The sequence below is a fragment of the Terrapene carolina genome, unplaced genomic scaffold (assembly GCF_002925995.2).
Source record: "Terrapene carolina triunguis isolate 2854851 unplaced genomic scaffold, T_m_triunguis-2.0 Scaffold88, whole genome shotgun sequence".
Classification (NCBI taxonomy): domain Eukaryota; kingdom Metazoa; phylum Chordata; order Testudines; family Emydidae; genus Terrapene; species Terrapene triunguis.
The window spans coordinates 14,494,708-14,506,348 of NW_020664439.1; the positions used below are offsets into that span (position 1 = coordinate 14,494,708).

Consider the following 11,641-nt stretch of genomic DNA (forward strand, 5'->3'; position numbering starts at 1 on the left):
AGGCCTGCCTCGTTTCCTTGACTTCATTTAGCTCATTCTGAACCCACCATTCCCCTTTTGGAGCTATTCAGAGTGGCAGATTTTAATCTCTCTTGTCCTTGACCTGGTACTCCAGCAGTTACATTCCTTATTTTGCCATCACTGGTGTAAGGACAGTTGATCTCTTTTTACCCCAGAAAAGCCTACCTATAAACCTAAGGTGATAGGACACTTACTATATCACCTTCTGATACCAGTCCAAAGTGGTAAAACTAGTTGGATTGTCCATTTTGGATAGCTTGGATCGTTCACCTTATGAACCTGGCTTAGATCATTGTCCTGGACATGCAGAAAGAAAGACAAAATGCAAGAGATGTGGCTTAATTAGGCCACAACTTTATACTTAACTCATCTGGTAACTAACTGGCTGTAACTCATACAGTACAAGTCATGACTACTTCCTTAATTGGTTCTACCTGGTGGAGGGCTGGCATCAGCTCCCCCTCACCCAGCTGGTCCTAGCCTGTTGCTGGGACTTCACTGCATTCCCCTCTAATGAGAATACAGGGGCTGGGAAAAGGGGGTCATCTCTTTGCTGTATCAGGTATTAGGAGCCTCAGGCCTGTTTCCCCACTTCTTTAGGGAATGTCTTCCCCTAAGTCTACTTCCAACTCTGCTTTCTCAGGGAACCAGTCCCCTATGGAAGGAGTACCTGGATTGGATATATGCCACCTGTTGAGTTGTGACCACTTGAACCTTACCCCACGGGGTCCCTGAGCTGCTGTGGGGAAGGCAAAAAATCTCACCCCACCCTGGCCAGCCCCAAAATTCCCACACAGCCCCAAAAAAGGCAACTGATGCAATGCTCACAATAGACCAAAGAACTCAGTGGAGGCTGCTGACTGGGCTCAGGCTGGAGGGCAGAGTTTATATACCCTCCCTCAGGTGCACAGGGGCCAATGACTTAGCTGAGCTCCACTGGCCAGCCCACCAGGAGCTGCTACCAGTCCAGACTTGGGGTATGTCTACACTACAGGATTAATCCGAATTTAGCTAATTCGAATTTGGGAAACAGGTTGTATAAATTCGATTGTGCGCGGCCACACTAAGCACCTTAATTCGGTTTTAAACCACATTAATTCGGTGGTGTGCGGCCACACTACCCCATTAACTTAAACACAGTAATTCGGTGGTGTGCGTCCACACTAACCCTAATTCGAATTAACAAAATCGATTTAGGCTCTACTCCGTTCGTCGAGGTGGAGTACAGAAATCGATTTAAAGGGCCCTTTAATTCGAATTAACTGGCTCTGTAGTGTGGACGGGTGAAGGGTTAATTCGGATTAAGGCAGCTAAATCCGAATTAAAGTCCTAGTGTAGACCAGGCCAAAGCCGTCCCTGTGGCTGTGGCGTGGGGGAGCTGCAGTGTCTTTTTAGGTATCCTCTTTCTCTGGCAGTAACATTATCAGCTAGATTCAATTAACATCTTAGAGATGAAACTTCCATCAAAACGGAACGTGGGTATTTTCTCCCTAGTCTGCATTTAATGGCCAGATCTTGGCTGGCATAATCGGCTGAGTTCCATGGACTTCTGAAGTCTGAACATCTGGCCTGAAATTTACATCCCTCCCCCTACAGTTGCAAATATCGGCGCAAGTACATCCAAATCTTGAAGTCCTTACTCATTCCTTACTCAGGCAAAACTCCCAGTTAAACCCATGAGAGCTTGGGGGAAGAGTAGGTTACAGTTTCAAGGTTCCCAGGAGGGAATGAATTATTGAAACTGATCAAAGGCACTTACCTAGCCCCAGCTAATAAATGTTGGAAGTTATGAATAAATCCAATTAAAGAAAATCTCTTGGCACAACATAAATATAATTAGAATATCTATTTGCATTAGTGTCTTTGGCTGTAAATTTTTTAAATTTACTATAGAAAATAATAACTGGCATTATCATTAAGTGGACTACCTTGATGGGAGCGATCTATAGCTACACAGTTTTCATGCCTAGCATACTAGATTGTTTTAAGTAGTTATGTTAATGGGCAGCTCATTAGGAATTTGGTGCTTGCTATATTACCGGCGTTCAGGAAAAAAACACCAGTAAATCCAGTTTAAGCTAATCGCTCATGTAATGATAATGAATGAAACACTGAAACCCCCTAAGAGTTGTTTAGAGAATTTCTTCACAGCATAATGGCTTTGTACAATGAATTTAATACTTTTGGGATTTCTGTGGTTCAAACAACCTTCTTATATTCCTGGCATGGGGTCTGCATAATCTCTTTCCAGGGCCAAATCCCAAAGTACTTTCTTAGGCACAACTTCCACTCACTACAATGGGATCTATGCCTGAGTAAGGACTACTGACTTTGCCCATAGAAGAGACTATGAGGAAATCCATAGGTTGCAGTAGGTTGCAGGAAGACAACCTGGTCCTTTTGTAAGGAAGATTATGACAGACAAGCACCACACAGTCTGCTTCACACCGCAATTTAATATATTCCTAACATTTGGATAGTTTTTCTAAACTATCATTTGACTAGTTTAATAGTAATTGTCACTGAAGAATAGCCCCAATTTACATTTTCCCCTAAAATATCCTTTTAAACCCCAATTTGTGAATTAGCCAGCCATGTATGAATCATCATCACTCTGATAACTGCATTGGTCATTGGGGCACCATTATTGATGAGCAATCAACCAATTGTCTCCACCCCTGACGATTGTGTCAGTGCTTGAGTCTCTGCGAAGTCCATTCTGTCCGCTCTTTTATGTTGCCAATCCATCTCTTCTGTCTACCTCTTCTTTTCTTTCCCTGTACTGTCCTTTGGAGGATGATCTTGGATAGGCCAGATAATCTTGTTACATGGCCGTACCACTTCATTTTGCATTTCTTCACGGTCGTCAGGAGGTCTTCATGTGACCCAGCACATTGGGCGATGATGTTGCAGACCTCTTCATTAGTGACGTGGTCGAAGTAGATGCCCAGGATTTTATGGAAGTATCTCATCTCTTCTACCTGTATTTTCCGTTCAAGTTCTGCTGTAAGGGTCATGTCTCACACGCATACAGAAACATGGAGATGACCAATGCATGTAGCAGTTTCAGTTTGGATCCCATTGGAGATGTTCTTATTCCTCCAAATTGGCTTTAGCTTTGCCACTGCTGCTGCTGTTTGCGCAATTCTTGCCAGAATTTCTGCCTTGGATCCTTCATTAGGGATGATTGCCCCCAAATACTTGAACTGTTTCACTGTCTTCAGCTCTTGTCCACTGACAGTGATATGTGAGCTGATCCCATCACGTTTGTTTGTTATCAGCTTGTTTTCTCTGTATTGATTTCCATGCCACATTTTGCGGAGGTTTCATCCAATCATTTCACAAGATTGGCAAGTTCATCTTCGCTGCCTGCCAGGCCGTCAATGTCATCAGCGAACCGAAGATTTGAGATTGTTCACCAATGCTGACTCTGCATATGTGATCTTCAAGGGCATCAGTCATTATGTGCTCCAAGTAGATGTTGAACAGTGTGGGCGAAAGAAGGCAGCCTTGCCAGACTCCAACAGTGGTCCGAAACCACTCTCCTATTGTGCCATTAACAAGAACTGCACTGCTGGCCTTGGCATACAGTTGTTTAATGGTAATAATAAGCTTATGACCAACATTGTACTTCTTCATTGCCCAGAGAGCTTCATGCTATACTCTGTCAAATGCCTTCTTGAAGTCAACAAAGACATGGTAGATGTCCTGTTGGTGTTGTAAGTACTTCTCAGATAGAACAGGAAGATTGAAAATCTGTTCTGTGGTACTTCTTCCAGCACGAAAGCCAGCCTGTTCTTCAGAGATGATATTATCTGCTTGTGGCTTCAATCTGTTCAATATGACTTTCAACATCACTTTGCTGGGATGGCTAATTAAGCTTGTGGTCTGGTAATTTTGACACAATTGCAGGTTGCCTTTCTTTGGCAGAGTGATGATTAGTGACTGTGTCCACGTGGAGGGCCACTCACTGGTCTGCCAGACCTTGTTGCACATCTTGGTGAGTACATCTATTACTATTTCATCAGTTTCGGCTGGGATGTTGTCAATACCTGTAGCCTTTCCGTTCTTAAGTGATTTCACAGCTGTTTCCACTTTTTCATGCAGTATTGGAAAGTCATCCTGCTCTGTTGAATCTGGGCTGTCTAAGACACTGGGATCTCCATTTGTCTGGTGGTTGTATAGATCAGAGCAGTAGTTTGTCCACCTATTGATGATGTTCCTTTCTTCTGTAAGACTGTTCCTTTTGTCTTGAATTGCATTAGCTTTGGGCCATCTTTCCTTCGTCAGATCTTTTACAACCTGGAAGGCTCATTTGCTATTTTTATTATTGATACACTCTTCAATTTTAGAGTATTGTTTTTCAATCCATATCTCCTTGGCCACCTTCATTCCTTTCTTGATCTTTCTGCCAATTGCTCTGTATTTATCAGCTCTCTCACTGCTGTTCTTGTCTCTCTCAGGTTCTCTTCTAATGTCATACATTTGTAGTATTTCATTTGTGACCCATGCTTTTGCCTTCTTATGGTGTTTCCCAAGGATGTCCATTGCTGCCTCATTCATTACAGTGTTGAAATTATTGGTCATTATTTCTACGTCTTCCTCTAGAGCAAGCAGCGGGGCAAATTTTCTGCCAATCATTGCTTGGAATGACTCTGCAATGTTTCAGTCTTTGAGTCTTTCTAAGTCAAACTTGGTTCTGGTGAACTTTGGTCTAACGATTTTCCTTAGATGCAGCCAAAAATTTAGCATCACAAGGTCGTGATCACTCCAATATCAGCACCGGGCCAGCTCCTTGTTTTAGCTCTGTTAATCCCAGAACCAAATCAGTTTTTTACCATGATGTTGATCATCTGGATGCTTTATATGCTCCTAATGTGTTTGCAAGAACCAGATTGTTATAGCTGGCAAACTCCAAAAGTCTCAATCCTCTCTCATTGGTTACCGCATTACAGAAAGGGCCACAATAATCTCACCAATCTGCCTGTGTGTCAGTACCCACTTTAGCATTCCAATCTCCCTGTACAATCAGGATATTTTTCTTATGTACCTTATCGATGATGTCTTGGAGCTGATTGTAAAAATCTTCAATTTGCTCATTGCTATAGTCTGTTGTAGGGGCATATACTTGTACCACTGTGATATTAAATGGTACTGCCTTTAGACGGATGGAAATAAGCCTGCTGGACATTGGGCGGCATCCTAATACTGAATTCTTGATATCTTTATGCACAAGAAATCCTACTCTGTTAACATGTTTGTCCTCTCCATTGTAATAGAGTACATAGCCTTCTTCAATTAGTACCTCTCCAAAGTTCTTCCATCTGACCTCAGAGATTCCTAGGAGGTGCCAGGTGTATTGTTCCATTTCATATGTGAGTTCTTTCAACCTCCCTATTCATCTCAATGTCCTTACATTCCATGTAGCTATGGTGATGTTATCTTTTCCACAGATCCTCTTTGTTGGGATTACACCAGTAGTATACTTGTCACGTCTGCCCTGGTGGGAGACAGATGGCGCGGTCATTATTAACCCGGGCAGCAATCAAACATGGTTGACTTGCTCATCATATGGTGTGTCTTGGGCAAATTTCTAACCTGGCAGAGCCCATCCCTCTCCAGGCAGCCCCCTTTTAGTCGTCTCTTACGACATTCAGGAGGAGCAGTGGGCCTATTCTGTCCCTGGACCCACATGGGAACGATCTATGAATAGCATTCAGTGAATCCATTAGACTAGCTGCTGCTTCAGTGATTCATGTGCGGGGGTGTGCATGGGCGTTCCCACCCTGAGTCGTAGGGGGATGCTTTCACAGCACTGTTCCTCCACTTCCTCAGGCCCTGCAAAGAGCCCTCTGTAGAACCAGGATTGAGGGGGCAGAGATGGGGCAGGAACTTTTTCACTGTAGAACCAAGGGACAAATCAGACCCAACATCAGCCTCGTAGAAATCAGGGAAGTCAAAAGGCTGAGGGTTCCCTCCACTGTGACCTCTAGGTGGTTGAGACCAACCTTTGAAAGGGAAAATGGGGCAGCTGCAGGCAAAGAGAGTCCCTGTCCCTGAAAAAAAATTCTCAGAATTAGAAGTATTTAGAATACTCATCTGTGTTTCCCTAAATATTAAAGGTGGAGACAATAGGCGATGCCTACATGGTGGTAGGAGGTGTCCCTGTGCCTGTATCTACGCATGCTGAGCGAGTTGCCAACTTTGCCCTGGGAATAATCATAGCAGCCAAAGAAGTCAAGAATCCGGTTTCTGGAAAACCTATCCAAGTGAGTCAAAACCACAGAGATGTACATATTTCCACGTGCTGTTCGGGTGAAAGCGTTGTTGTGTGGTAAATGCACTGGTCTGGGACTCAACAGAGCTGTGTTCTGTTCCTTTGTGACCTTGGGGAAGTTCCCTAGAGCCACATCTTGATAAGTTGCCTGATTTTTCAGAGGTGCGCCCCACTGTATTAGCATTAATGGATAGATGGCTGGTTAACATTTTAAACATACATTAAATAAGTGATATTCTGGGGTTCTTTGTGTCTTTGTAAAGATTAGAGTTGGGATCCACACAGGACCTGTCCTGGCTGGAGTAGTTGGAGAAAAGATGCCTCGTTATTGCTTGTTTGGAGACACCGTGAATATAGCTTCCCGGATGGAGAGTCATGGCGTTCCAAGTAAAATTCACCTTAGCCCCACTGCCTATTAGTGAGTAATGCTCCTTCTTCTTTACAGCTCTGCTGGAAAATTTTGCATTGCATTTTAGATGTAAATCCCACTGTCTTCCATAACTTACTCAGTTTTAACTAATACTTCATTACAATTATCAGTTCTTGTAAACAGTTTTATTTGTTCACATTATTTTGAGGCAACTAGATTAGGGTGAAATTTATGGTCCCTGCAAAAAGACAGATTATTCTGATTCTACATTTTAGAATAAAACATTTCAAAAATATTTTTCCATATCTCATGTGAATACATAATACATAATGGTGTGATTTAAAGGCTCATTAGATCATCTAGCCAAAGTAAGCCATAGAATTTCATCAATTTATCCCTGTACTGAGCCTGATAACTTGTGATATAACGGTTTTATTGGGATTTATTTAGCACAAGCTACATAAACCACTGTATTTTTTCCACCCTTGAGTAATACGGACTTCTCAATGCCAATAATACCTTTACACCACACCTCCATATTGTTCATAAAATCAGAGCTTTTGTTCTCCCAAGAATCACTTAATTGACCCATTTCCCTAGTTTTTGCTCTCTGTTTTCTAAAAATAAAGGACTAAACTCTGTTCATCCAAGTTTGAAGCATAATGATAATTTCTGGTATGTAATAGATGAAGTTTGCCATCAGAAATACTTAGTTAAACTACATTAGGGCAGAAGAATTAGTCCAACTCATGGTATGGACAATTGCATATCACCCTATATCTGCTCTAATTGGCAGGTGAATCCCACCTCAATCATTAATCTACATTTTACCATGGCTTCATGGACAGTAAGAACCTTACATATCAAGTGAGAATTTGATTTTGTTAAACCTTATTAGAGTCTGAGACAAAGTTGTTTAAATTCATTGACTTCAGCGGGCTTTGGATCAGGCACTTTGAGTACACATACCTAAGCAAACCATGCCTTGTTCTGAATTAAAAAAAAACAGTTTTAGAACAAAATCCTTCTCTCAGTTATTTGTAGGGAATCGCAACTCTACTACCCTGGACTCCCCACCTGTTTTAGTTTAACTGCTGATATACACCATGCTATTCTGAGAGGAGAAGGCTAAGAATCTGATAATTTTTGCTCTGTATAAGCCCCTTTTAATGTAATTGTTATTGTTGTTCTAGCTGCCTAAAGGACAAAAGTTTTGAGATGACTGAAAGAGGAGAGATTGAAGTGAAGGGCAAAGGGAAAATGCATACATATTTCCTGATTAGAAACAGGACTGCAACTGAGAATGAGATCATGGGAAACCCAATAAAGGAATCAGATTCTGACCATGAATCTGTTCAGTCCTTTCATGAGTCCAGGATCAAAATGATACAAAGTTCATGTCAGCAAGGTAGAGTTGGCACAACAGAAAACCAATTCTTTCCACAGTCTTTTAATTCCAATTACATTAAATGTTTGTTCCTATCTTCCCTCAGCTATGCAGCCCAGTTCAGACCAGGACCAGCCACCAACCATAGCAATGAAGTACATTGATGGTCCCACAGAAACACAAGCCAGTTACAAAGGAAGAAGTCAAGAAAGAATTATGGATTTAACAGGTATTTTCTTTGTTACTGAATATTCAAATAGTGGAGTTAGAAAGCATTTGAGACTTGATCCTGCAAACTGATCATATTACTCATGTGAACAGTCATAGCTTACATACAGATGCATTATGTCATTGGGACTTCTCACATCAGTGGCTGCTTAAGGCTAACCATCCTGCACATTGTTTGGGGCTGACCATATCCATCTTCACAGTAATCCCAGGCTTCAGGGATGGGCTAGGGAGAAAGAAGGTCACAATAAGACTATTATGACTACCATTATCTTTAATATTTTGAAGGTCCCAATGAAGTTGTTTCTGGGATCCCGTGCAGTGGTCAAAGCCGAGTGAAGTGGGAAAGGGCATTCTCATTGCATCAGCCAAGGAGGAGGGGGAGCCACTAACCCAAACCAAGAGAGGAAAGGGCTCCGTGGGGGTGCATGAGTCACCCTTGCCAGAGAGAGGATGGGGAGCTCTGATTCCCACCCCAACCTCCTGTAATTTTATCTGTTGGCCCCATCTCCTCAGTCTCTTTTGACCCAAGTACACTCAGGATTAATTCCTCAAACATGGGGGTCTTCTGCAAATCAGGTGACCCCATCAATTGTGCATTCCCTAAGCCCTGGAAACTGGCTTGTTTGTGTTTTTCTTGGTTATGAGTGGTAAGGTTAATCAAATCTTATGCCTTAAGGAACAAGCCACTCACCTGTGGTTAGGAAGGATTTATTCGCTCATGTACAGCGTTACACAGTTTATCAGGTGCTTTATGGGGAAGTTCATATTCCTGTGAAGTTGCAGGTACTGGCCAATGCTGGAAGCAGAATATCAGATTTGATGAATCCTTCAATCCTATGTACAGAGCAAAAATATTTTATGGCTCTTAAACGGACTAAAAAAAGTACATTTCCCTTTACTTCTGCTCTGCTCATGTGTAACCAGTAATATAACATCTACACACCTGCCATACTGATCCATCTATGGTCATTAAGAACTCACACAGGAGGAACATTTCTTTACAGGCAAAACACATGACTTTGAAAGCTACAGACGTCTCCATGATGACCAGCAGCCAGGCAGTGATCCTTATCTGCCCAACCAGGAAAGAATCAAACCAGCACCTGAAGAACCACAGAACAGAAATGTCAGATCCAATTTTTGCAATTTAATTTAAGCTGCTGACTTTTAAAGTTAAACAGGGTAAGTACATTGCAATCTACTTCATTTTGCTATCTGGGTACTGATTTTGTATAGAAATTAGTACAGGGGTTTTGTAAAAATGACATTTCTTCAGTGCTTGCAAAAAATACAAAACGCTGGAGGATCTCAGTTTTTTTTATTATGGTGTTTACATAATTTAATTGTAATATATACATATGAGATGACACAAGATGCCTTGGACATGGGGTGCTCCTCAGCAAGTGCCATATTTCTCCAACTCTCCTTTCCCTTGTACCAATTGTGTTCACGTTCTTGGGTTCCCATCCAGTGATCAAAGTACATTGAGACAGGAAAGGATGGACTCGTGTGACTAGTGGCATCCCTGCTGTAATGAGCATTCATAATAAAAGAAAAATGCCCTGAAGTGACAACTGCCTTGACTCCAATAGAACTGACTAATTGCCTGAGCAAGATGAGCAGAATTTGGCCCCCATCCTAACTTTGATACCAGTTTAATAACTGACATGTTCTCTGCAGGGGAATATATCATGTCCTGATAGCAGGGATGGACTTGGATTTAATAAAATCAGTATTTCCATTTCAAAATAAAGATGGTTTTTGCTTTTTAGTATTTATGGGACACACATCGGTTTACAGTTTTTATACCTGCATTTGTACTACACTTAGAAGACCTTAAAAAGAAACACACACTGCTGAACATAAAAGCATTTTGAGCCCAGTTCACCCCTGTGCAGAGGGCCAGTACAAGGTCTGTGCACCACTTGAGTCCTCTAAATAGGGTTTAAGTGGGATATAAGTGGATTTCAATTTATTTCTGAGCACCTCTCCCCACCTAAACAAGATAAATAAAGATCTGGAGCCCAGCAGTGGGGCATGACTTTGCTCCAGACAAGCGGTTCTTTAATTTCACTTATCTAATGCAGAAAATGAGATTCAGGCTCACTAGATGATTTACCCCCTCAGACCACATTTGATCAAAAATGGCAGAGGGAAGCTACAGGCAGAGTTGCCAAAAAAGGATTTGTGACCTAGGACATAGAAAGGAGCCATGATGGACATATAGACTGTGACCAAGATAGTGCATGGACATTTTTTTCCTCTTATTGCACTGCAGCCATCCTAGTATGGATGTAACACACAGCCCCCAGTGGGGGTGGGGTGGGGGGGGTTGGCTTTAGACTCCACCCCCAAATTGATTTAAGGTCTGCAGCTGTGGATTCCTTAACTCAGGCTAGGTCTACACTACAGCGGGGGTCCGACCTAAGATACGCAACTTCAGCTACGTGAATACCGTAGCTGAAGTTGCGTATTTTAGGTCGACTTACCTGGCTGTGAGGACGGGGGAAAGTCGACCGCTGCCGCGCTGCCGTCGACTCCGCTGCTGCCTCTTGCCGCGGTGGATTTCCGGAGTCGACGGCAGAGCGATCAGGGATCGATTTTATCGCGTCTTCACTAGACGCGATAAGTCGATCCCAGAAAATCGATTGCCTGCCGCCGGACCCTCCGGTAAGTGTAGATGTACCCTAAGTGTGTGAACGTGAATACAGTTTGATGCACTTTGAACAAGTATTCACCAGGGTGGATAATATGGCTGCTGTGCTGACATGCTCTGGGGCATCAAAGTTCCTCCTCTGTATACAGGTGCATCTGAGGCAAATGTTCAGATCTCCTTTAAATACCAAAGAAGAATGTGAGACTTCTGTACAAAATCTTCCCTCTGCAGATGACCCAGAGGGAAGTAATGTTATTTCACCAGGTTAAACGTTTCTGTTAAATCTAAAGTAATATGACGTGCCTGGCCACGTGCCCTAGAACGTTAACGTTTTATATGCTATGCCTGAGCACTACGGGAGAGTCCGAATTGAACTCTGTTTTATTACTGGTATGTTTTTAAGCAGGGCCCCCCTGCTCTCTGAGAACTGTGTATTATTTTGGTGATGGCCACACCCGCTATAGGTTACAGACCTAAGTTTTGTTATTGTGAAACTGGTCAATCTTTGGTGGTGGGTTGTTCCTTAGATCTGTGACATCTGCATTCCAAGCTACATCTTACTAAACGCCTTCTCACTCCGGATACCCTGGAGCCCCTTACTTCCCACACTGAGCTTGGACAAACTGCTCATGTATTTATATACAAATCTCTCAAGAGACATCGAGCCTGACTCTTTTCTCATTCACACTTACTCTCACT

General features: G+C 42.5%; 1 protein-coding gene across 1 annotated transcript in view; it reads left to right on the forward strand.

The window, feature by feature from the left end:
* The window catches only part of LOC112103458 (guanylate cyclase soluble subunit beta-2-like), a 49,137-nt gene extending 39,695 nt beyond the window's left edge, over positions 1-9,442 (forward strand). Inside the window, exons 12-16 of the mRNA XM_029911109.1 lie at positions 6,144-6,290; positions 6,562-6,716; positions 7,862-8,076; positions 8,162-8,284; positions 9,291-9,442. Coding sequence (XP_029766969.1) covers positions 6,144-6,290; positions 6,562-6,716; positions 7,862-8,076; positions 8,162-8,284; positions 9,291-9,442 — 792 coding nt within the window. The remainder of the gene's footprint in view (positions 1-6,143; positions 6,291-6,561; positions 6,717-7,861; positions 8,077-8,161; positions 8,285-9,290) is intronic.
* The last annotated feature ends 2,199 nt before the right edge of the window (positions 9,443-11,641 follow it).